This window comes from Anabrus simplex, chromosome 13 (assembly GCF_040414725.1).
Source record: "Anabrus simplex isolate iqAnaSimp1 chromosome 13, ASM4041472v1, whole genome shotgun sequence".
NCBI lineage: Eukaryota > Metazoa > Arthropoda > Insecta > Orthoptera > Tettigoniidae > Anabrus > Anabrus simplex.
In genome coordinates, this window is record NC_090277.1 from 60031579 (window position 1) to 60059220 (window position 27642).

Sequence of the window (27642 nt, forward strand, 5' to 3'; positions counted from 1 at the left end):
TTAAAGAAAATATAATATATTTCTCTATACAAGATACAAAATGCACGATTCATTCTTTACCACAGATTGTAGCATCAGACACATCAATTAATACAACAATGATTTACAGTGTGTAGGAGAATTGTTATCCAACAATCACAGATCATGTTGTAGGGAATGAGGACAATTAAAATGAGGATAGAAACTAACCTTCTACCTCACAATTTTCATCCTGTTTCAATGAGGGGGAAGTAAGTTATCCTTTAAAATGCGGACAACGGTATAACAATATATCGTTGTTTGAACAGCACGCCTTACCATCTGCATTTAGCAAAATTATGAATGGTAGATGGTTTTGTTACCACAAAGAACGTACTTTCTAATTTTATCACTACACGGCTCATTTGTTAATTTATTTACGCAAACTGTATTTCTGAATTTCATGCATTTCTCTGGTCATGTGATGATTGGCAGTCACGTAACGCTACTGAACTACAAACAGATACGTTTCAGATTTTCTGTGTTTATTCACTGGGATGACTGCACTGCAGAGGGATTATCAAATTTTATCTGTAACTTAATTTTAATTTTGAATTATATTTATTGCTATTTTTGAAATTTGATTGTTTTTGTTTTCAAAGTGTTTCAGAAAATATTTAAAAAATATATTTTGGAAATTTAACAGTATTGCAATCATTGCCAGTAGTACGTACATACCATCCTCAACATTTCCTGTAAATTTAAAGCCAAAATATTCAAAATTATAAATTATGTGGTGCTTTAAATAAGGACTTGGAAAATTACTAAAAATCAGCCTGGCATTCTTGGCATATTCTCAACATGGCACTACGAGGCTTAACGTAGGATTCAACCAAAATTTATTTGGTGGGAATCTTTATGGTTATTCTGCTTGGTCTCAGGTTGAATTTTACTTTCAAGCGACAGTGGGAGTAAAGGGAAGACAGAGGAACTTCTTTTATTTGGCCCTCATGAATCCACTGTCTTTCTTTTCCCCCCACTGCAAAAATGTGTGTATTCTTTGAAGAATACAAGAGATCACTGGACCCACACTTCAAGCTACCATTACCTTGAAATGCCAGTCTGGGTTTGAAGGTAAGGTATATTATTTCTTAGTTCCTCTGTTTAATCCTAAGACTGCCAAGTGAAAACAATACTGACATTTTATAGTAAGTGACAACAATGTGCAAAAACTGACAGTGAATAGCAATATTGAGCAGAAATAGGGTGTAAGCAGTGACCAAATTTACGATTTTGATTATCCACTGCTAACAGATAAAGTACAGACCAAGGGGAGGAATTGTAAGAATAGGCAGAAGAAAAAGATGATGAAGAAGCTAAGCGAGCTGTGATAGTGGAAGAAATTTTTTTGAGTGATGAAGAATGCTTTGAAATCTTAAATTGTTACAGGAATTTAACCATCATTTTGTTTAACCCAAATCAAAATATTCATGATGGTGTAATAAGTGTTTTACAACCATCCCCCTTTTTTTCTGTCTATCTCTTTCATAAACTTAAATTTAATATATTCACCAGGCTTGACCTCGGTCTTTCACTTTCAGCTAATTTTAAGTGGTTGTTCTATGACCTGTATTTTTCTTTAGTGAAGGTGGTCGCTTCACATTTTCAACTTGTAAAAGATTAAGTAGCTTTTCTTTAAATATCGACCCACTATGCACAGTGGATCAATTCGCTTTCACATCCTAACTCTAGTTTTATTTTGTGTCTCTAGTAACTTGAAATACTTTTCATGTAAACTAGTATCGGTAAAATCACCGTAAGAAGGTCTGTAACTTAATTCTACCACAGTTTGCATTCCTTATTTCGTGTTTATATGTGCATTCTTTATTTCCTTTTGTTTTTTAATAATAAACAGAGGTTAACTGAATTAGTCTTTTCAAAATTTTGCTAAAAAAAAGATTATGTTCTATCGCCTTGTAGGGTTGCTAATGCTTTCTACATCCTTGATCTTTAGCTGTCGTTGGTTGTAACTAATTTTATTGTGTTTTGATGTTTGTTTTTACTTGTTCTAAATCTAATTTTTTTTTTTTTTTTGCATTTCAAAAGATTTCTTTTTAATTCATATATTATAATGTTCATTATTTAATAATTTTTCCCGAAAAACTAATGGTTTACTTAGAACACCACACGGAAATAACTCCAGCTGAACTCATGTTGGTGAAGCTCCAATGTAAATGTGTTACGGTCTAAACACCATACAAATTTGAAACAAAAGAAACGTACATGCAATTTTAATAAACAGAAATGAGTACAGTATTGAGTTAAAGTGTCTAATTTGCACTATATTTTTTGTTTGTTTGACTGATTGTGTGGCTTGTATTAATTTACTACTTTTCTGAATTAGCAAGGGTTTTGCAATTTGTATTCATGCTAACATTTGACATCCAGATATGCATTATGTTTTTTGTTTGTTTGACTGTGTGGCTTGTATTTGGTTATTACCTTTTCTGAATTAGCAAGGTTTCTGCAACTTGTATTTTTTGTTTGACTGACTGTGTGACTTGTATTTATGTATTACTTTTCTAAATTAGCAAGGTTTTTGCAACTTGTATTCGTGCAAAAATTTTTCCTCAGTTTTTGACGTATTTTGATGTTTCATGACAACTAGGTACATAAAAAATTGGGTTTCGCAACATTAAGTGTCATTTAAGACATTGTGGGGGGGGGGCCTTCTGAATCATTTGTGCTGCAGATCTCATCTGAAACAACTTGGAACTTAATTCTTGATATAAAAGCCAAAGGCAGGCGTTTAAACAAGTGGAAAGATGTGGCAATCCAACTGACAAGCTAGATATCACAACAGAGCAAAAACGCTAGTTTTTCACAATTTAAAAGGCCTGAAGAAATTAAATAATTTAACCTTTACTAGTCGACTGGGAGGCCGGCCCCGATGTTATGTTTTCTCAAGTAGGTCAAATGATTTACGATCGTCTTATAGCAATTATACGATTCATTGTACAATTTCAGTGGTTGTTTTAACTTCTCAAAGGAGTTAATGAAATATCTCGAATATATTGAAACACTACTATCGAATTCCAGCAAGAAACAACCAAGTCTTTCTGTTTATGTTCTGCATACTCACTGAGCGTCATGACATCTACCAGTAATATAGATAGCAAATGTAAATGTACCTTTCTGAGCGATTCAGACATTATTGATGCAGTTGAGAATTCCAATGATATTAAGTTTTCCTTGGATATTTCTGAAGAAGTTAACAGAAAATTAGTTGAAGAACCATCAGCCGAGAGAAAGTCTGTGCGAGGATCAGCAAAGTAAGGTCGTCAATCAACATGTGACACATGTGAAAGGCTGAACAGGAAACCTCATTTTATTTATTCCAATGAGAAAAGCAACACAAAGGACTCTGCGCAGTGTGTTCAAATAGGCTGTTAGGATTATAAGAAACATCTATCGAACTTTGAGAAAATTGGACAGTGAAAAGAAAAGAAGTACTGTATATTATCTTTGTATGTTCATATGTTCATTTGTTGTACTTCAAAATGTAATATTTTAAAAAGAGGTTTTTTTTTCATGTGTGTTAAAATTAAAAATGTCTTAGTTTTTTGGTATGTATGTTTTAAAGAAATTTTTTTAATTATTTGGTTTTTGGCGATGTTATGTATAAATCAAGGTTTTTATAACTTTTTAGACATGGTGTACTTGCACGTGTAAGATCTGTATGATGCTTCGAGGAATTTCCTGTTGCATCAGTATGGAAATTTCTTGAAGCTACACGCGGTATTTTGTCAGCAGTTTTTTCTGAGCGCTCATTGGCCATAATAAAACCATTTGCTATTGGCAAATGCTAGAAATGTGGGCGCGCTCATTGGTTGTTTCGCAATTTCAGCACTTCCAGCCCTGGCCACTTGGCCATAGTCAATCTTGTTCTCTCCGTCTTGTAGTTCTGACTGGCAATGGGTGAAGTAGTCTACCCCACCTGATGGGTCCTCAGCTCTCCCGGGGTAAGCACTATCTCCTTCTTATTTTGGATTTTCAAGTTTCAAATGTAGCTTTAATTTTCCTTACCTCTCGAGTTTGCCCGAAATTTCTCCCATTCACCAAATTTAATTTCGCATGACTTAGCCCGTGTGGTTAGGCGTATTCATTTTGTGTTAGAGGCACTTCCCTTTTATTTTGGTTTCATAAAATGTTTTATATGTAAAATTTCATTTCTCTTTCCTTGGTTGTAATTGTACAAATTTTAATTTTCCCTGGGGTGTGCCTCGTAATTTTGTTTCCTCTTAATATATCCTCATTCGAGACGAGTTCCTTGTCCTGAAGTGTTTTAGGAAAGGCTGCTTCCTGAACGGGCTCTGTGTTAAGATGTTTATTATTTTTACCTTTTTCTTTTTGTCATGTGTTGCTTTTCCATTATTATCATGTATTAAAATGTAGGCATCATTTGTGAACACGTGTTACTTTTATCATTATCATTATGTCTTAACATGCAGGTGTCATTTGCGAACACGTGTTACTTTTCTTAATTGTATGAAACTATTCTTACTTTTGGTATGTTTTCAAAATCACTGCCGTGAAGCTTGTAAATGTTTTGGTGTTAAACTTGCGTCAATGACGGTTCCGATTGTAATGTTATTTATTTTATCCACTTTGTTTTTTTAGTAAAATGCAATACATATATAAAAATAAATAAAAACCCTCTTTTTAAAATATCACACTTTGAAGTACAACAAATAAACATATTAACATACAAAGATAACATTCGGTACTTTTTTCTTTTCACTGTCCAATTTTCTCAAAGTTCGATAACACGAAACTGTGTACTTGTGCAAATTGTGAAAAGAAACCTGGTCGGCATCCAGGCGTTTGTTTCGTGCTGTACCACACGAGAGTCGATTACAGGACTAACGGGGCAGGTATAAAACAAATTAGAAAAGCAGTAGCAGTAGCAAAATCAGCCCTGTATCTAAAGATTCAACCCTGAATTTAAAGTTTAGTTAGATTAAAAGCATTTGTGTGAAACTTGCCCCTTTTAAATACAACCTGCTGTGCAAACATTCTCTACTTAAATATGACTGCTAAAGTTTAATAACATTGTTACTTGTGCAAATTGAATCTGAAAAGGAAAATTGTGAATTAGAGGGTTGGTTGGTGACATTTTACTGGTGGGGGTGCAGGTTTAGTAATGAAAAAAATGTGAGAATTCAATTAAACGATACCTGAAGTAGTAGAGAGGAGAGATCCTGCCTTCATGCTTGCCAGGGATCCACCGTCTCACCCCCAGACGCATTCTTACTCAAATAGCAAAAATTTTAAATGGAAACTATGTAATTGCAAGTTATAAATCTCATTCTGTATTGACGGTTGTCACTTTACAAATCAGCAAAAAGCAGCCATTTTCTGTGACTCTATTGGCCGGCACGTGATGACTGTCTGTCTGCAGGGCTGCCATATTCTATGCAAATAATGAAACAGGAAAGTTTGAAAGTGTCATGGCATGTACTGGATGCGAGTGCCATATCCCCAACATCAACATGTTAAGCCAGTGTTCATTAATTCAAATCTTATCCACTGTTGAATTTAGAATGTGCTGATCTGCCAGGGAATAGTTCATTAATTCAAGTTTTATCCACTGTCAAATATAGAATGTGCTGCTTTCTCAGGGATCTGGACAAAAACCTCCCTATTCTTATTTTAATTATCCTGACCCCCTTTATCATGGCCTGCTTTTATTGGATGACAAGTTTTTGTACCCTCTGTACTTACATACATAATAATATGCTAATATGAAATATGCTATAACAAATTCTGCCATTTGTGGAAACTGTCTCAGCAATAATTCTGTCACATCCAACAAAGGTGGATCACGACTGTTGACCATGAACCACGACCAAATGTCTCTGTAGGCTGCCTTTGTTGCGATATGGTTTATCACATAATCTACAGGAATATCTCCTTTCCTCAGCGTGACTTAGCATATGTTTATTTAATACACACACACTCTCAAACTTTTCACGACACCGAGTACACGTGTGCAATTTCTTCCTAGTTCCTGTTAATCGATGGGCCTTCCAGGCCGATCGTGAAGTATAATTTTGGTCACATTTTGAACAGTATAGTTTCTTCTCGCAACACCGATGGTATTTCAAACTGTAACTGGTAGAATAACCCTTCATACACTTAGAACAACGAAATGCTTTACCAGCACTATGGTTTAAAACATGAGTCATGAGGTCTCTACTCGATCCATAAACTTCACTACACTCGGAGCAGGAATAATGCCTCTTGACTCTGTGAATAACGCGGTGCTCCTCAAGTTCATCTTTGCATCGAAATGTTTTCACACAAACAGTACATGAGAATATCTTCTCTTCTACCTCAGAGAATGTACAGTGCTTTGGAGTCTTCACACTAGAGATCTCATCGTGCTTAGGCCAGGCTGTAGGTCTCTGGACGTAGATATCCAAATAAATAACTTCCGAAGGGTTCAGCAGGTCGGATGGCTGCTTACTATTGCAATCTTCTCCGATTCCATCGTAACCGTTGTTCACACTTTTCACACTAGCATCATCTTCCACACTAAAAGGGCACGAACAAGAAGTATTAAAAGACATCACAGAAATTGTTCAATTTTGACACTGATTACATAGTAATGATAATCCTGTGAATTATACTAACTTTACTAGTAATAACCAGCTTGAGACTCAGGGGAAAAAGTAGGTCAGATGTGAATGTAAAAACTCATCAAGACCCTTAGCCTCTCTTGCCTTAATCCTCCAATTTCCTACCTATTCATGGTACAACTGTCAAACCAATCAACCCAGAGAAAGGCTGGGTGCCCAACCCCAGTGGGAAACCGAGTTGGTCAGCAGAAAGGAACTGAGAGTCAGTGGAAAGCAATGGAGAACCACAACCAATTTATTTTCCCAAGAAAACCCTATGGCTATACTCTACCTTCAATTGAATTGTGAAGTACAGTAAAATCCAGTCAACAGAAATTAAGCAAACAGGAAGAAGGCTGTCATCAAAATACCTGTTACCGAACTTTTAGGAAGACGCAGGCTACAATGATATAGATGTTGATTCCCATATGGATTTTTTTCTAGTTGCTTTACGACAGATATGTCTTACGGCGACGATGGGATAGGAAAGGCTGAGGAATTGGAAGGAAGCGGCTGTGGCCTTAAGTAAGGCACAGCCCCGGCATTTGCCTGGTGTGAAAATGGGAAACCACGGAAAAGCATCTTCAGGGCTGCCGACAGTGGGGCTCGAACCTACTATCTCCCGATTACTGGATACTGGCTGCACTTAAGCGACTGCAGCTATCGAGCTCGGTCCATATGGAATCTGAAATATTTGTTCCGAATGAGTAAATTTATACTACCAATTTAGTTGGTCTGTTGTTGGACAGTATAAATTTTCCACTGTATGCACTAGCCACACGTCTTGGTAGATCTGCTATTTATCAACTGATGGGCCCAACTTAGCATACTGGGGCAAAACGTTGGCAACCAGGAATGAGTTAGTTGGAAAATTTATAATGTCCAATAATGGACCAACTATATTGGCTACAATGATTTCGACATGTTATGAAGATGGACAGAAAACAGCAAGAAATTACCAATAGAGAAGTGAAAGGGAAGAGGCTAGTCGGGAGGTCGAAGAATAGATGGATACACACAGTGAAATCGGAGGTCAGCAAGAAGAATGCCAAGTGGGAGGACATAAGCTATACTTTAACAGGAAGAAGTGGCGAGCGCTTGCATACCGCACCCGGGAAACTGGAGCTGGAAAATGTTGATGATTATTAAGATCTCGAGGTGAGGGACAAGGTTGAGAGAAGTCTCAAACTGTACATATAAAAAAAAAAAAAAAAAACCCACAACCACCCCTGCATGCCGTTAGGCAGATTGCAACATCTCTCACAGAAACTGGCTACCACTGAAAGAAAAATGAACTTACGTGATCTCGACATGTCTGGACTCAGCGAGATGCTCTGGACAGGGCAACTTAACAAGATTTTAGACTGTGGTGCACTATACAAGAAGGTCTGATGAATCATGCAACAGTGGAGTAATACACTTTCCAATTGCATTTAAAAAAAAATCCAATTCTTCAAAATGATCACACACTGATTTACACTACATACAATAGAGTTTCTTCCTAGTCTGCATATTATAGGCCCAGCTTTGTGTGGAAATCCTTAAAGCATGTCAAACTTTGCAATCAGAATAAGTACACTGTGTCTTTGCTGCAAAGAAAATTCCCCCTACAAAGCCATTACAGCAAAACCCTTGAAAAAATGTGCTGTTTTGTCTCTTGAGTAAACTATAAATAGTTACAAATAACCAGAAGAAGAAAAAATATGAAAATTTCCCTGGCTTGTTGAATTGAAGTGTTCTCATAGTTTGCTGCCTTGATCTTCTACACAACACCCCACCGTATCCAAATGCTGCCTTTGCTCAGATCCACGATGTTGTGTGTCTGCGCCGGTGGATTCATTCGTTAGAAGACTCTTCAGGATTGGCTGATTGATTATTACAATCGAAACATTCCTGACCAAGGTCAGGGTTTACAATTCCAGATGTGATCTGGAAAGACGATTGGTGAGGTATGAATTGGTGATTAATGAGGTTGTGAAGTGTGTGTCTGGTCTGCGAGAGCTATTTTATTTCGCTCAAGTCTGCCGGTATACCAGTAAGGACCACCCTATTCGCCACCTGGGACATGCCACGTCGGAGTATCATCTCTCTGCCTATTACTGACAACCAGAGGGCAGCCAGGTGTGATAGGATGATGTTTTGGAAGCGGAAGAAGAAACCGAAAAGCTGACTATTTAATACTATTACACTTTAATGTATATGACTGATTAAAGTGCTCCAATGTAACAATGTAAATTTAAAAAAAAATAATTGGAAAAAAAACCAGAAGAGTTTCATATGCCAGAAACACATAAATTTCCTCCCTCTTCACTAGCTCTCTCTTCCGAATGCATGACCTTTACCACATAATCTGTTCGTCTAGGCTCCAATTAGGTTAAAACCACTGCCATCTAAAGGCAACAGAAAAGTACCTAACATATTGCTGAAGGTGGTGCATCCTCGATTGATTCTGAAAGTAGAATAACCTCAAAGATCAAACACATTCACACACCTAAAAGTTGTTGCTAGTTGTTTTACGTCGCACCGACACAGATAGGTCTTACGGCGACGATGGGACAGGAAAGGGCTAGGAGTGGGAAGGAAGCGGCCGTGGCCTTAATTGAGGTACAGCCCCAGCATTTGCCTGGTGTGAAAATGGGAAACCACGGAAAACCATTTTCAGGGCTGCCGACAGTGGGGTTCGAACCTACTATCTCCCGAATACTGGATACTGGCCGCACTTAAGCGACTGCAGCTATCGAGCTTGGTCACACCTAAAAGATTCCCAACTCTTTACTCATATCATTGATGACTGATTTGACTGAGACATTCAATATGTAATAAAGTTTGGAAAATTGGTGAATGACCTGAATGCTTGCTTTGCTCTTGTCTACTAGTGAGTGTACACATTGCTGGACAACTGCGACCGAGGTCTTTCTGCCCATTTTCCTAGTGGATCAAGCACAGTTTTAAGGCTTCCTGATGCCAACCTTATTAAGATGGATGTATCCACTATTCTGTGTTTTGGTGGTGGTTGGTAGAGTGATGTGATGTATGTAACTGAAGATTAATATTAAGACGATTAAAAACACCCAGTGCTTGAGCCTGAAGAATTACACAAATAAAGTCAATCATACGTGTGATATAGCAATGCCAGAACAGACTTACTTGATTTTTCCTTCAGTGCAGCAGTGATCTGGAGTGAATTCATTCGTCAGATCTTTTGAAAGCTATCAAAAAAGACAAACATACACGTTATGAATCAAGTTGATACATTCAAGAGGAAGCATGTACAGGACCCGAATGAAAAATGATTGTGGGGAAAACTTATGTCAAAAACAGTAGCTCTCAACAGTTGCGGCGACTGAGAATTAGAAGTGGGCGGGGAGGGACGGGCAAAAAATGTACAGACAACAAAAAGTACCCAGGTTTGTTTTATACAGGGTGAATTTTAATAAAATTGACAAACTGCAGGGACTGATTTTCTGACTGGAAATGGAGGAAAAAATGTCCTACGAACATGTGTCCGTAAATGGACAGTGTGCGTGCAACGACAACAAATAGTCCTGAAACACAGTACATAGCTGAATCGCATCCACATCACCGCAGATGTCCAAAGTGGCCTCCATGGGCTGCAATGCATGAATTCAGACATCGTATCGTGGATTGCCTCACTCTTTTGTACATTCCGGCCTCTCACCGAATAGCGCCACAGGCGTCGTGAACACGCTGTTGAAGGGTCTGCACATCAGGAACTGGTTCAGCATACACAACACTTTTCAGAAGTCCCCAGAGGTAAAAGTCCAGGGGGTTTAAGTCTGGTGATCTAGGAGGCCATGCAACAGGGCCTCCGCTTCTTATGCAGTGCCCGGGGAAGATATTGTTAAGGTATTGGCGAACTGTAATGCGGAAGTGGGGTGGTGCTCCATCATGCAGAAACCACATAACTTGTCTTATTGCCAAAGGCACATTCTCAAGCAATCCAGGCAGAGTATTCTGCAGCAAGTCCAGGTACGTTCCTCAGTTGAGGCGCTGTGGAATAATAACTGGTCCAAGTATGTGGTCGCCAAGAATCCCTGCCCAAACATTGATGCTGAACCGGTGCTGGTGAGACGCTTCAACCGTTCTCCGGGGATTTTCTGTAGCCCATAAATGAAGATTACGCAGATTGACAATGCCATTTCTGGCAAAGGTTTTGTTCATCAGTAAAAAGGACTAACAACAGAAATTCCATAACTGTGATGGCCTGGTGCAAAAACCATCTACAAAATCCTTCCCGTAGAGGGAAATCCACTGCTGATAATCGTTGCACTCGTTGCAGGTGATAGGGATAAAAGCGGTTGTCATGCAGGATACACATAATCGTAGTCTGGCTTACACCATATTGGCGGGCCACTTGCCTGGAGCTTGTACTGGGGTTCATCTCAATGTCCTGTAGAATCTGTTTCTCCAGATCAGGTGTACGCACAGTCTGCTGCCTCCCTGCACGTTCGTCTGTCTGAAAGGACCCATGATCTCAAAAACGCCCAAAAAAGGGCTTAAAACGTTGTGTGATGTGATTGGTCTCTGTGAGGGTACTTGTTTTGGTATAACCGTGCTGCCTCTCGACCGTTTCCATTGGCTTGGCCGTACACAAATACCATCTTGGCTTGTTCCTGACATGAATACCGGACCATTCTGCTTCCGACAGTACGCTGCTTCAATCACACTATCTGCAACAGAAGAAACACACTGCAAGTAGTCAGAGAAAATTTTATTTGTCAGTGCCATCTACCGTCGCAACGATGAATTTCCGGACACATGTTCATAGGACATTTTTTCCACCATTTCCAGTCAGGAATAAGTCCCTGCAGTTTGCCGGTTTTATTAAAGTTCACCCTGTATAGTGAGCCGGAGCAGAGTATATATATCAAAACTTAAAATAAAGCTACAAAATGGAGAGCAAATTTCAATACAGAGGTAAAGGTTGACAGTTTACCAACTTAAGTGCAGTGATAATAGTTTTTAAAGATTTTGATTCAATTCTCTATAACGAAACTTTCACCAAAGGAACAATATTATACATGTAATAGAATTAAACAGGTGTGATTATACAATTTTAAAAAAATTAATAATTGATTACACACTACGAAACTAACAGACACTAAAGAAACTGCCAGAGTAACGAATGCGTGTGGCAAATGGGTGAATCATACCTCACATATCCATGACCTTGGAAAAAAGAACCCCTACTACCCTTCTTCACAGCACATGCAGTGTCCACTACTTGTTATAGTTCTGTACAAATTGGGTTAGCTGCGACGAATGATATTTTGTGTGTATTTCTTCTGATAATTTTGTTAATAATTAAAGAAAATAAAGGAAATAATTAGGTGATAAGACAATAATAAGGCTTGTACAACTTGCTTGTTTCAATAATTCATATAATTCATAGTTTCAGCCAGACAGAATGGAAATGGGTTCCCCCACCAATTGCCACTACTGGTTCTCAAATATACAGCCTTAGCATTAATTTTTAACAGTTATTGTCTACACTAATATTCTATATAATCCGGCCCTGCGGTGTAGGGGGCAATGCGTCCACCTGTCACCCGGTGGCCCCGGGTTTGATTCCTGGGCAGGTCAGGGTTTTTTAATTTAAATGATTAATATCCCAGGCCTGGGGACTGGGGACTGGGTGTTTGTTTTGTCCTTAATGTTTCTTTCCTCAAATTCAACACTTTACACTTCCGCAATTACAATTACACGCAGGTTCATATATATGGTGTAAGTAGTGACAAAAGATCTACAGAGGTCGATGCCACGAACAAATATCATTAAAAATAGTATTATTAAAAAATATTATATATATATATATATATACTGGATGAATTGATGACTTCCCGCAATTACGGGTTGCCAAAATTGACAAAATACAGCGTATCAGCAAACAGAAATTTTTAACTTACAGAAATATAGCGGTAGTACAGTTTTAAAATTATGGAGGTAACTATGCTTTTAATGCTGTTCATAGGCAGCTCGAACTTTCTGCAGAATATGAACAAGGCAGGTATAGTGCCACGAGCCCCAACCATTAGGCTGATTATTTCTATTTCAGTCAGCTGGAACTTTTGTAGAACGGCATGGTGAGCATGTAAATGTTCTGTTTTTCAAGGTGGACTTCAGTAGGCTGGCCGATATGGTGCTCAAATCCATCAATTTGTCTTGTACTACCTGTCACAGACAAACCACGGACTTCTTCATGTACATGGAAGTTTTTACTGCAGAGTTCTTCTGCAATCAATGATCTTTTCCTGTGATGCGGTAGGATAGCATCCACAGTATCCCCTGCCTGTCATAAGAGGCAAGGTCCCAAGGGCTTTCAAATTGAGAGCATGGGTTGGCAACAACTGGGTTTAGCTGAATCCTGGCATTGCTTCCATTTACTTGTGACAGGTACCTCACTTTCATCTATCCCATCCGACCTCCCTTGGTCAGCTCCTGTTCATTTCATTTCGTTTTCACACCCTTCGAAGCCCGCCTTTCTTTGGCCAATACCTTCACTTTGTGAGGTGTCAGTCCCCTTCCATATTTTCTCTTTGATTAGTCATAATAGAGGATAGTTGCCCAGTTGCACTTCCTCTTAAAACAGTAATCACCACCACCACTTCTCTCCTCATCAGTCACAGGTGATTTAGTCTTGATGAAAGAGGAGACTCTACTCTACTAACAAATAGGAAAATATTTTCCAACAAGTTTTACCTGAATAGTCCCCATATTTGATGTATGTGGTTCAATATTCTGGAAGAGATTATCTGGCTGTGGTTTAACTTCTGATGTGATGCATCTTGTGTTTACTGAATCTCCGCTGCACTCCTGAAAAGAATAGATAACAATTATCTAGTTGAGTAAAATGCTGACTACTACATGACACCTCATAATCGGCAAGCCTTGGTAGGCCATGGCTCTTCGGGTCTGTTGCTCCATGGGGTTCGGTTTTGTTTTTTGGCTCTTAATTTCACTGAAACAAGAAGGCTTGGTTACAAAACAAAATGCAGAGGAAATTGCTTTAACATTCTTTGAAAACTGTGTTGAATATTTAAGGCTCTGTCAAATAGGTCCGCGCGGACTCTGTACACTGTGATATTACATCATCCCGGTCAAACAGAAGGCGGCCTATTGCAGCGGACAGTTGAAAATTTTCACAGAGTTTGCGCTGCCAACAGTGAACAATGTCTCCAGAAGATACGGAAGAATTACTTGATGCAGTGCGTGTTCATGAACACCTGTACGACACACGGCACGTCGATTACAAAGATCACAAATAGGCTCATAGTTCTAATGTCATCATCCCTGGGTCGCCTCTTTTAGTCACCTCTTATGACAGGCAGGGATACCGTGGGTGTACTATTTGTCTGCATCCCCCAATGACAGGGGGTGCTGGACATTTGATTAAAACAACAAAATGAAAACACCAGTTTGAGGAAGGAAAAAACTGAGTTGGTACGCACTTGATTGCGACTGCTTTCACACTGGTTCGCCCTGACTAGTCCGCATTCTATTTGACTACCCCAGTCCGCGACGGCCTGCAGTCATTTCGTCCATGCGGACCGTCCACTTCCTGTTTGACAGAGCCTTTAGATTCGTGGTTTTAACAGACTTAAGAGATTTTCCAGTGGATTTCACTGAAGCATATCCCTATGTGGTCTGAGGTTGAAAAGTGTGTCAAACTGATAGCCAAGCAAAGGTTCATCAATATGGATAAAGATACTGAATTTTGATTAATTTTCATGCTTAAAAGAGGCATGTAACACTAGAAAAGATAAATCTGTGCTACAGCTTGGATGATCCTGTAGGTGTATATAAACAGTGGACAGAAATCTTTGTTCACCCTAAGAACCCAGGCATCATCATCTTTAACCCTTACCCCTCGAATTAAAGTTTTCTGTTTTTTTTCCTACTACTCGTATTTTAAATGTGAATTTCTATCTGGTATGACCTGATACCAGATACGATTTTGGAGATAGCACTTGCTCTTAAATGATGTATTTAGGCTATAAACGTTTACAGCAAGTTATACAGGAGCAAATAAAAGCAATATGTGCAATTTAAGACACATTATTTTACACTTTTATTATTATTACTATCGTTATCGCATACTGATTGGTGGCGTTAGTAATTTCACTGAACAAATTATCAGTAAAAAGCAATTGAAAAACTCTAATTCAGTCTCTGGTTTCACATCTCGCAGTGGTTTGAAGCCTGAAAGCGCTGTAAACGGCAATTTCTTGAAATCTGTTGATTTATAATTGCACCAGCCGTCAACATCAGCTACATGTTGGTTTACAGTACGCAATCTGACCATCGCCAGTTCACTTGTAGGTGCCGTCAAATGCTATTAGATATATTCTTTACGGTGAAAGGAAGGAGTAGAGGTGCGCAATTACTGGGGTTTTGTGGTATTACCTGACGCACAACATTGAAAAATACACTGTATGACTAAGAGAGCACATGGCGACCATGTTTGTTTACTACTGTTCGAGCCTTCGCGTGCATGAGTGCACTGGACACAGCTGATGTCTACACTGCCATCTCAATAATAGACATTTGACTGACTGCCAAATAGTGTCTGGATTTTACAAAGTTCCCTGCTGAACCGAAAGATGGCAGTACAGTATAGCATCGTGTATTTTATCAGCTAAGAGTCGGCACTGTTGATAAACTTAACCATAATAAGTTAACATGGTTGTTTGATCCCGTATTGACTTGTCTGAATCTATTACAGAACTATTTAAAATAGTTTTACTTGAGTCTGCCTTGTCAATACACCTGAAACATGTATGGTAAAATAAATAGACATAACTGTCTTCCTTTGGTCAAAACGAAAATGGTTACCTTAGGTTTTTTCTTTACGTCACACCTACACAGATAGGTCTTAGGGTGACGATGTGATAGGAAAGGGTCAGGAGGAGGAAGGGGGGCCTTAATTAAGGTACAGCCTCCAGCATTTACCTGGTGTGAAAATGGGCGAAAACCATCTTCAGGGCTGCCGACATTGGTGTTCGAACCCACTATCTCTCTAATGCATGCTGACGGTGGTGGTGGTGGTGATTACTGTTTTAAGCCACTCGATTTGTCAGCTTAGTTAGTAAGCAACCAATTTCAAAGAATGTATAGGGAAGAATGCATTTTTATGCTATGAGTGTCCCTGATGCAAATCCATGACAATAATGTAACTAAACTTGAAATTACTTACACCATCGAAGTTTTGTTCTACTTCCTCCTCGTCCTCAGTCTTGATGATCTTATTGGAAACCAGAGTGGTGGTGACTTCAGGTACTATTTCCACAGATTCATCCAGCAGTTCTTGCTTGATATTAATGACCATATCTCTATTTCTACTAGAGGGGAAATCTGGCAAAATTTCTTCCGTTTCTTCTTCATCTCTTGGTTCTGTCTTGATGATCTTATTCAAGTCCATGACAACTGACATGTCCAGTTCCTAGGGGTGGGGAAAAAAAAAAAGAACACAATTTAATAAAATTATGTACATCTACAACCTACAACAATATTATAATGATAGAAAGTCTGTGAGTTTGTATTTCTGAATGGTAATGCCCAGAACAACCCAAAAGATTTCAGTAATTATTTCACCATTAAAAAGCTTATTTTGTTCTGGATTATTATAGGCCATACAGGATGAGCCACCTAACATTACCACCAGCAATATTTCTTAAACAATAAAGAATTTTCAAAAACAACATCCACAGACAGAACATTAGGAAAGGGGCTCATAAAATTAGAGGATACAATTGATTTAAAAAATCTTTAGTACATTTGAAAGCAAGAAAAAGGAGCTTAATAATGGTCTTTGTTACAACATAACACGTTAATTCAACCCTGGGTAATTGAAACGTGAAGACGGTTGAAAATACCTCTGAACTTCAGTCGTGTGTTGTAGCGAACATGATCCATAACCAGAGAGCGGCACATGGCTATGTGTAAGGCGGCTACAATATTTCCATATTAAGAACAACTAAAACATACACAACATTACGGCCAAAATCAGAAACATTGGAATTGTATCATTCTAGAAACAGAGAATTTATTTCTCCTTTAGCAGGTTAGTAATCCCTATTTGCTAACACAGCAGAACTGTGGAGTCAGTCTGCCACTGCTAAGCAGAGTCTTGAAGGCACGTGCCTGTCCAACTGATGAGCCCAAATGGTAAACGTGGGTGAAACTATGCAAACGCACATGGCTCAACCACCCAAAAGCTGGTTCTATTCTTGTGATATTTAGATCTGCAGCTGTGAAAGCTTCTTCTTTTCTTTTTTTAAGTGGTGAATATTGTTATTGTTTAAAGGGGAAGTACAAATGGACAACTAGATTCCCTTTAATTATAATTAGAGGCCAAAGACGAAGTTATTGAGTAAAGAGTTGGAAGAAGAGTCTCATCAAGGCTGAGAAAACAAAAGACTCTCTAGTCTCCCAAACCTAACACCATCCGGTTGGAAGAGAACAACTGTTGACCAAGTAAGTGGCTGTCTGATTTGGGTCACGTAACTATCAGCTTGCATTCGGGAGATAGTGGGTTTGAAATGCACTGCTAGCAGCCCTGAAGATGGTTTTCTGCGGGTTTCCCATTTGAACACCAGGCAAATGCACAGGCTGTACCTTAATTAAAGCCAAGGTCGCTTCTTTCCCACCCCAAGCGCTTTCCTATTCCATCGTCACTATAAGATTTGAGTCAATGCTACGTAAACCAAATTGAAAAAAAACGAAACAAAACAAACAAACTGCTGACCAAGGAAGATCAGACAGAAAGTGAAGAACCTCGCACAATTAGTAGTAATGTCAGACTCAGCTACAGACCCCATGGTTGCAACTCACATTCTGAAGTTAGCTAATGTAGATGAGGTACTGTCTTTTGGGGGTTCTTTAAATATGGCAACTTGGGTAAATTTTGCACCTGGCTAGGGTTACGTGCTAATGGACGGAGCAGACCATACAACCACTCAATGCTGAATGTTGGGCTCTCTCTCTCTCCTTTTTTTTTTTTTTTTTTTTACAAGTTGCTTTACGACGCACTGACACAGATAGTTCTTATGGCGATGATGGGACGGGAAAGGGCTAGGAGTGAGAAGGAAAGCAGCTGTGACCTTAATTAAGGTACAGCCCCAGCATTTGCCTGGTGTGAAAATGAGAAACCATGGAAAACCATCTTCAGGGCTGCCGACAGTGGGGTTCGAACCCACTATCTCTCGAATACTGGATAAAACAGTTTCAAGGGGCCAGCTGCTTCAGATGGAGGAGCCCTTTAGTTGGTTGTTGGTCCTCCAGTGGAGGAAATGCCACTGAAGTCCAGGTTAAGGCTGGCCTCACTGAAACGTGGCAGTTGGATATAAAATGCCTTTGGGTGTGGTGAGCATCAAAGTGGATCAGGACAAAGAGCTAAGGAGTACCCCAGAACGGCGATGCACATCTCTTGTGTTTCAAGGGAGATGCGAGAAGTGGATGGAGGGCAACAATCCACTGCCCAACCCAAGAGCTTCCTTGATAAGGTTGATGGAAGAGGAAGAAGAACTTGAGTACACTGAAAGAACTCCTGTGAGAAAATATTCCAGTATCTCGGCATCTCCGAAAACTGTTGTAGTTATTGGGACATGAAACCAATAACATTAATTGAAATTTGGAGTCTAGTTAATGCCGCTATTTCATGAAGTTTTTCTATGGACTGGCTTGCTTCTTGTCTTTTGTTGGAAAAGTTTGTATGGTCGTATGCAAAAGCTAAGCAATCAAGGGGAATTTTGTTTTTGAGATGTCTGCCGATATTTATGGGCTTTGTCTTGCCAAGGGGAGTGCTGCTCAGGCAAATTTTGGAGTGCCACGTGGTCAATGGGGTGACGGCCGCAGCTACGACTGGATCCGTTGCCCCATTTTTATCAACACCTTCTCAGTTGAACTAGCCAGGAATAGAAACTATGGGACTGGCTAGCAGAATAAATTGACATGCAGCCAACAAATCAATATGTCTACACACACCAAGTTTGCCACAGCATGCATTGCTTGTTGTGCTCGTGCCATCGTTTGTTTGTTTCTTTTCATGTTCCTATCTTGATTCATTATGCCCAACCAAGGAGTGTGTCTGAACTTATTTATCACAATGTTTCTTCTTTTCTCCTCAATATCTCTTCATTCACCGGGCGAGTTAGACATGCGGTTAGGAGTGCGTAGTTGTGAGCTTGCATGTGGGAGATAGTGGTTTACCATTTTCACACCAGATAAATGCTGGGATTGTACTTTAATGAAGGCCACGGCCGCTTCTTTCCCACTCCTAGGCCTTTCCTATCCCATCATCACCATAAGACCTATCTGCATCGGTGCAACGTAAAGAAAAATCTAATTTAAAAAAAATCTATCTATTCATTCAATGAGTTCCTCTTTTGTATTCTTCTGTCCATCCTCTTTACTTTCTTACAGGATTCTCTGCAAATTTATGTTTGCTTACTAAGCTTCTAAATTTTGTTCTATCCTGAATGATTTCCTTAGTAATACTTTTTGTAGATCTTCGTTTCTCAGGGATGGCGCTAGGTTTAGAAGTTTCTTGATCAGCCTGTTGTTATCCATTTTTTGTAGGTGTCCGTATAATTTTAATTGCCTTTTTCTTCCATTTTGGCCGCTATAGACCACGATAATTCGAATTCAGCTTCATCTGTTTCTGGCCTTTAATCCTCGTCCAGTACTCCTTCATCTTTTCACTCTGCAATCTCCTCCTTTCTTCTGTCCACTGCACTTGGGTAGGGGATCCAAGGTTTTCTTGAAACCTCTTTGTGGCCTTGATCCTCGACTTGTAAGCATCCCTGTTGCTGATTTCCATTCCTTGTATTCCCATTTCTTCCAGGTCCTTCTTCACCTCCTGATACCAGCGCACCGTAGTTTTCCTGATCTCAAAAAATTTATTATCTGATTGGTCAGTCTTCCCGGGTTCATTCTGTAGATATGTCCGAAGATCTTGCGTCTCCCCTTCTGGATGATATCAGATCTTTTCCATCTTGAGATATAATTCTTGGTTTCCTTTCTTTCTGTATGATCCATCCTCTGTTCTTTGGAGTCCCACTATCTTTCTCTCCACTAGTTCCAATTTCTTGACCAATCCTCTTTTTATCAGGTTCAAACATTCAGCTGCATATAAGGCCTCCAGGCGGATCACTGTCAGGTGGTGTCTGAGTTTCGCGTTGATCGAGATATTCTTCTTGTTGTAAGTGTTCATAGTTAGTTTATATGCCAAGTTTATCTTGTTGATTTTCAATAACAGTGCCTCTTTTTCTGACAGGTACTGTGTATCCGCCTCCCCCCCCCACAACATTTGAATTTCTCCACTTTCTACATCCTTTCTCAACTGTCATTCATCTGGGTGCTGTTTTGCTGTTGGTCATGTACTGTGTCTTCTCAAAGGAGATTCGTAGGCCTGCCTTACTTGATTCTTCCTGGAGTTGGGCAAGTTGGTTCCGTGCCTCCTCTATTGACTCTGATATAACCACAATGTCATCCGGAAAGGCTACAACAGTCAACTCCAATCCTTTGTTCTTGCATTCCATTCATATACCGCCTATTCCTTGCTTAATTGTATCAGTGATTTTTTTTTCTGTGACTTGATAAGTTTCCCGTGGTTTCTTTTTTCATCCAAATTCCATTTTCATATGTTTGTTCTAGGTTTTTCTGAGAATTCTCTTCTCCTGTTTTTCGGTGTTTTCTTTTTTTTTTCTTGTGACCTGTCACCAGCTAACAGGGTTCTGGATCTATAAAGTGCCTCTGGTTTGATGAATGTGTTGTAGTGTCACAATTTTGCATTTTGTTGCTGTTGTATCAGTTCCAGGTGATTTTGTAACCCTTTTGCAATTGAAGACATGGATGGAAGAAGGGCTTAAGTCGGGTTGTGGCGTTATTCGGTAAATTGCATATATACGTTCGTTGGAGGCTCTTCTAGATACTACCTAAATGGCTTATCGGTAATGTCAACAGATGGCGTGTGATGTGCCATATTGAGTTGCGCCGTTCTTCCAAATATTACTCATGTCCGACTTAAAATACGCTCCAATGCTGACTTACGGCGAGCCAGCAATCATCACTCATCAGACTCGAAACAGCTGACGCAGGAGTAATGTCAGGAGGAGAAACATCTGATATTTCAGCAGATGAAAGTGAATATTTACCAAATGAAACCTCAGATGATTCGGATACTAAATCCTTACTATCAGAATGATCTGCCGTTCTCAGCCCACTGTCATTTGCAACACCACAAACTAAAGGACTTCAGTTTTCAATTCCAAAGTATGTCATATTATGTTACTCTCCTGAAGGAACTGTATCAGGAAGCCAGAATTATAATATTACGTTTCATGACAAGTTTCAGTTATTGAAGGATATATGGTCTGTAAGATAATTTGGATAGCTTTCCAGTCCCTCGTGTAGGTACTGAACCCAGAAAATTAAAAGTTGTTAAAGATTTAGTAAGCTTTCTATGCGCAGGCGCACGTGCATGGTTTGAAAATATTTTCCGGGGAGCTGAATCTGTGGGAGTAGGAAATTCTCGATATAGTGACTCCCCTAATAATATGTTGTGCCCTGTCAAATGTTCTAACCTGTAAAACTTGTCTACATGCTTCCAACAATGCAAAAAACATTAATTTCCAATGAAAATGTTTCTTGAAAATGGAATAAGGGCGTAACTCCAAAATACAAAATTGACAACAAACCAAAAAATGTATAAATATTTTTGATGTACATATTATGAAATAATCAAGAATGTAGTTAAGTATAATATACCACAATTTTGTATTTCTGAGAAAAGTGTTTGATGTTGTAATTCTTTAAACTCATTTATCTCAAAAGAGTGTTTTTTGAGTTACGCCCTTCTTCCATTCATGTCTTCAATTCTTTCTTTTTATGCTTCCTGATACATCCCAGTTGGTTGAATGATTTTGCCTGGTTACTTGAATTTATCTACTTGGAAGATTTTTTTTTTCCAAACCAATAACATAACACAGGGTTATATTGTGTTCATTCTTAGTACCATAGCACTCAGTCCACAACCGTTATATATTACCAGGACCTACTGAATTCCATCTGATACACCATGTGTCTAAAATCATACTGAAATTGACCTACAACACAGAGCATCTCATTTGTACTTTTATACCCAGACTTTTTAGCGTGTTTAGCGTACTTGTATTATATATTGCCCACCTATGTCACTCGTAATATTTCACTTTCATTTGCAACATTTTAAGCGCCATAGCACCTTGCCTAATTCAACCACACATCATATTGTAAATTATATATTCATAAGGTTCTTCCTGCTTAGAAACATATTTTAGGATTTCGTCAAATATTGTGTATGTTTAAATATGGCTGATGATAATCCCAAGTAGGGTTGAAACTAGTCCCATGTAATGTAAATAACATTTTAAATATAACTATATATTGAATAGGTGGAAAACTCTCCTGTTTATAATTTATATGTTATCTCAGTTCAATACGGACCAACAAAATGAAGTTCATAATCCTTGATAGGAATTGTGCCTGCTACCGAAGCCTGTTGTAATCCTCTGACGCAATGATTTATGACTGACAGATGAATAAAATGATACTGTAAGGTGTTGCTGGAATGAAAGATGACAGGGAAAAATGGAGAACCCGCACAGTCACCCGTCCCGCCTCCTTTTTGTCCAGCAAAAATCTCACATGGAGTGACCGGGATTTCAACCATAGAAATCAGCGGTGAGAGGCTGATGCACTCCAGCGTGAACCACGGAGGCTGTAGTAGTGGTGATTATTGTTTTAAATTATTATTCTGAAAATTTTGAATGAGCCCCTGGGGGCCCTTTTAGTCACCTCTTACGACAGGCAGGGGATACCGCGGGTGTTATTCTACCGCCCCCACTCACAAGGGGATACTGTAAGCATTTAATGCCTGCAAGATATCTTCCAACTGCAAAGCATTTAATAATAATAATAATAATAAAGAAGAAGTATACCTGGGCAACTGTCCCCTCTTAACTGTATTCAAGATAGGAAAGAATAGGGTTCAACCCTTCAGAGAATGAAGGTACTGGAAAAAGAAAGGGAAGGGCTGCACATCTTTTACCATCACGGTTAGAGTGGTGGTGGTGGTGATTATTGTTATAAGAAGACACCCAACTAGGCAACCATCCTCTATTAACACTAATCAGAAATGAAAAAACTGAAGGGGTCTGACACTTCGAAAAATGAAGGTATCAACCGAAGAAAGATAAGGGCCACAAAGGGCATGAAAATGAAAGACTCCCTAGGCCTCGCAAACTAATACGGTTGAGATCAGAAAGGAACAAGAGTTGACGGAGGGAGGTTGGATAGGATAGATGAAAGTGAGGTGCCTGGAACAAGTAACTGGAAGCAAGCTGTGCTCACTAAACCAGACTTCCAAATTATGAGCTCCTGGGGTTCCTCTTTTAGCCAGCCTTTATAAAACACAGGGTATATTCTATGCCCTCACCCACAGGAGAAAAGCTTAAAGGACTCTACAGACAGATTAATCATTTTTAACAAAAGCAAAGGAATGCTTCCTAAACTACAGGAGAGATAGAGAGTAATTGAATCCACTGACAACTTATCCGCAACCTGATAACACACATCACTTGGTGCACCAGCTTGCTAAAAGGTTTTTTGGTAACGATGGGATAGGAAAGGGTCTGTAGGAGTGGGAAGGAAGCAACCATGGTATTAATTAAGGTATAGTTGCAGCATTTGCATGGTGTGAAAATGGGAACCATGGAAAAACTATCTTCAGGGTTGTTGACAGTGGGGTTTGAAACCACCAGCTCCCAAATGCAAGGCAGCTACTCTGTCCAAACCGTGCAGCCATCTCACGTGGTGGAAGAAACCAGTGCTGGTGAGTCGTGGTAATTATTGTTTGAGGAAGTACAACTGGGCAACCACCCTTTATTAACACTAATCAGAGGGAAAAAAACCGGAAGAGATACAGTAGAACACTTTGAAAAATGAAGGTATTGACCAAGGACAGGCGTGAAAATGAGACTCCTTAGACCTCCATACGTAATACTGTCGGGGTCAGAAAAGAACAAGAGCTGAAAAAGGAAAATCGGATAGGATAGATAAAAGTGAGGAGCCTGGCACAAGTAAGTGGAAGCAATGCTAGGAATCAGCTAAGGACCCTGTGGTTGCCAACCCATGCTCCCAAGTTTAAGAGCCCCTGGTGCCCCTTTTAGTAACCTTTTTCAACAGGCAGGGAATACCATGGGTGTTGTTCTACCACCCCCCACCGACAGGGGGATATGCTGGTGGTAAAATCAAACATCAAAAAAAGGAAGACTATATCAAATAAATAAACAATTGACTACAGAAAGACAACCACACCCTTGTCCATTACCTCTTGGATTGAAGGGACAGGAAAACCAAAGAAAGAAAGAAAGAAAGAAAGAAAGAAAGAAAGAAAGAAAGAAAGTGAAAGGCATGATAGACCTCACTAAAAGTTGCAAACAGACCATAATGGAAGTGCTAAATTCATACAAATAAGCTTGTAGGCCCAGTGCAGGTCTTTTGAGATTGCACCTGATAGGAGACCTGCACCTCTGTGAGAGTGGGGCCATACCTACAATGAATACTAATGTTGATAACCGCGCACACACACCCAGCCTCTGAACCATCGGAATTAATTAATGAAAATTAAAATCCCCAAGCCAGCTGGGAATTGAACCCGGGTCTCCTGGGACCAAAGGCCAGCACGCTAACCATTTAGCTATGGAGCCAGACGCTTGTAGGCCCAACAGCTTAACATAAAAATAATGTAATTATGTACGAATATCAACCCATATGGACTGCAGGGCTATAGCTAGAGCACACCGCAGATATACAAAATAATACCGCATCTGCTCAGCACTTTCTTCATCCGCACCCGCATCCGCGAATGGTTATCTGCATCCGCAAATTGTTATCTGTGGATATTATAAATATTTACCTACAGTATATTACACCCAAGATATTGAAACGGATAGATCTGTTAACATAATACAATACGCCTGGCACCACAATCCCTACAGTCACAGGTTTATGAGGGATTTTCTCTTGTGACAACTACCGACATATTGACCTTTGTTCCTTTCTTCCACTAATTGCGGGCAGAAACCAGTTAGGCTTAGGTCAGATTTACGGCTTTATGATCTCAAGGCTCTGTATATCACCATTCTCCCACACCTATGTCAAGGGTCCCCTAACTACAAGCAAAAGTAAGAGTATACCCAAGTGAAAATCAATAAACATCATTATTTAGAAATTATCAACAAAATTATCCTCAATGGCATACAGTTTGTATCCGCCACGACACTAACTTCACAGATATCCACATCCGTGCAGGGCTCTAGCTATAGCCAGGGTCGCCTATACATACAGTGTATTATGAGTCGCCTAACAGACAAATCAAGATGGTGGTAGGCCCCATTTTCTTCAATTTTATAATGCAATGTACCCAATAAAATTTGTACAATAATGGGTACAGGCGTAAGGATATTATTTTTTAAATAAATACAATTTAAATTCAAAATAAGTAAAACATGAAAATTATTAATAAGAATGTTAAACGTGACAGTAAAGTATCCTAAATATTTTCCACTATCCCAATGCATACTTTTTAAGAAAGGATTCATATCTAATGATATACTGATGTGGTATTACATATTCATTATTAGAGGCATCCTGAATGTTCTTATTTTGACAGTGTAATGTAACAAAATCTTTCCATTCTGTCAAATACATAACAATTTCAATATAAATTATAACACTATAAGCACATATGTAAATTTTAAAAAAAAACCACACACACTATTATACAAAGAATGACATGTTTCATTCAACAAGAACATCCACAAATTCTATCATATCAGTTAAAACATGCGTATATACGTACAGTATTGTTTACAGAAGTTTTTTCATTATGCCAATACTTGTAAATCATTATTCGTCAATATTTGTTCATATCATCAACTAACTCTCTACAATTGACAGTTTACGCAATGTAAATAAAAGTGTACATATATACAAATGTTTTAAGTGATTTGATAGAATCTGAGGATGTTCTTGTAGAATGAAACATGACATTATTTGTATAATAGTGTAATTTTTTCTTACAGGTGTGCTTATAGTGTTATAATTTATACTGAAATTGTTGTGTGTCTGACAGACAGGAAAAATTTTATGTTACATTTTCCTTCTTAACAAATTATTTTGACAGTCACAAAATCACATAGCCTACCACCTTTCCTTAGAAACTGAATGATAAAAGATCAAGGTAATACCTGCTGGATCAAAACAGCTAATCCAGTAGTCATCTGTATTTAACTGGCCAAAGATGAATGAAAGCAGTCACTGTGTTATAAAATAAAGATCAAGAGGTATGGAGGATGGTTGCCTTGTACTTCCTTATAACAATAATCAGCACCAATCAAGAGATATGTTATAAAGTAATAGGCTAAATTCTGTGAAGTACATGAATGATTCTGGCTGGCATTTATTTTATTGGGTTTCCAGAGCATGATCCAGAAAATAGAAAAAGGATAAGATTTAGAGAATTTATAATACTTATATAGTAGGTAATCTTCTAATTTTAATAACATTTCATATTGTGGAATTTATGACTTTATTAACTCCTTGTTATTGTTATTATTATAATTATTGTTACATGAGTAATAAGCCTAGCCAAGGTGGAAAAGGCGTGCTCAGTTCATCTGAAAGGACGTGGGTTAGATTCCCTGTCAGGAAGTCAAAATATTTAAGAAATGAGTTTTTCACTTCTGATAGCGGTACATGGCCCTGAGGTTCACTCAGCCTACACCAAAAATGAGTACCAGGTTAATTTCTAGGGGCAAAGACTGCTGGGCACAGGGCTAACCACACTATCCCATCAAGTGTATCCCTCTCAGGGGCTGTATGCACATGGCTTTACTTTACCATCAGTATGAGAACTTTGCTACGACAATCAAATTATTAAATGCACACACGAACACAAACACTAAGGTATAGGCCTACATGAAGCATAATAAACCCTACACCAAAATTTCTCCCCCTTAACATCAAGGGAAAAAAAAAAAAAAAAAAAAGCAAGGGTCATAGTGATTAGGAAGAAACATCTGCAATTTCAGATAGGCCTATAGGCCTACAAAGGAGATATATAAATACAAATTTGAATACATTAATGTACTGCAAAAATGTTTGTTTTTAAATTAGCATTACAACAATATTGCAAATATTATTCCGTAAAGTATTACGACGTAATTACAAAATTAAAAGAAAATAATTTTTAATGCCACAGAAAAAAAAAAATTATTTTCATGAAAAGAGAGTTAGTGAGGAAACCATTTTTCATTCAGTCTTGATTTTGTAAAATTAAAAATTCTAGTACTAGAGTTGTAAATATTCGTGAGTTTGTGGGCCCTATTTATAACGCAGATACAAAACGAAAAAAAAAAAAAAAAAACAGGGTATAAGGAAATGTAATTCAAGTGTACTATTCTAAATGTAATTTTATCTTTAGTAGATAAGTAATGAAATATTAAACATAAATGTATATGAGCCAGAAAAACTCTTATGAACGATATCGAAATCCGTCGCAGTCATATTCAAATTAAAACTAAAAAAAGTCTAAAAAAAAAGGAAAAATCTGGGCAGTTCCTTTTCTAAAGTTAGGCTTCTTTACATTTCGTGCATTATCATACCCTTTAAATAAAACAAAACTATCTGGAAATGTCACTCTGTTTTCATTCTATGATAAAAACTAAAATTATAACCTGATTTCATTGGCGTAATTTGCAGTAATACTGTTAATATAAAGTTCGCGTGTCAAAATACTCCAAACTCTGGAAACTGTTTCAGCAGTAGGAACATTTTAACTAGCAAAGGAGATTACAGGCAATGATGAAGCAATAAGTAAAAGTCAATGAATGTAAACACATATATACCAGATAAACCTGTTACCGCCATTCGTGTAGTTTTG

General features: G+C 38.6%; 1 protein-coding gene across 3 annotated transcripts; it reads right to left on the reverse strand.

Annotated features, from left to right (window-relative positions):
- On the reverse strand, positions 1-27642 carry LOC136885080 (zinc finger protein 8). Of its 3 annotated transcripts, none has more exons than XM_067157501.2 (5): positions 27608-27642; positions 15853-16098; positions 13359-13472; positions 9786-9847; positions 1-6555 (listed from the first exon to the last, which is right to left on the reverse strand). In XM_067157501.2, the coding sequence occupies exons 2-5, from the start codon at positions 16087-16089 to the stop codon at positions 5841-5843; spliced, it is 1128 nt and encodes a 375-aa protein (XP_067013602.2). In that variant the 5' UTR covers positions 16090-16098; positions 27608-27642; the 3' UTR covers positions 1-5840. The 3 variants fall into 3 exon arrangements, with proteins under 3 accessions (XP_067013602.2, XP_067013603.2, XP_067013604.2); XM_067157502.2 differs by lacking the exon at positions 27608-27642 and adding an exon at positions 27437-27516; XM_067157503.2 differs by lacking the exon at positions 13359-13472.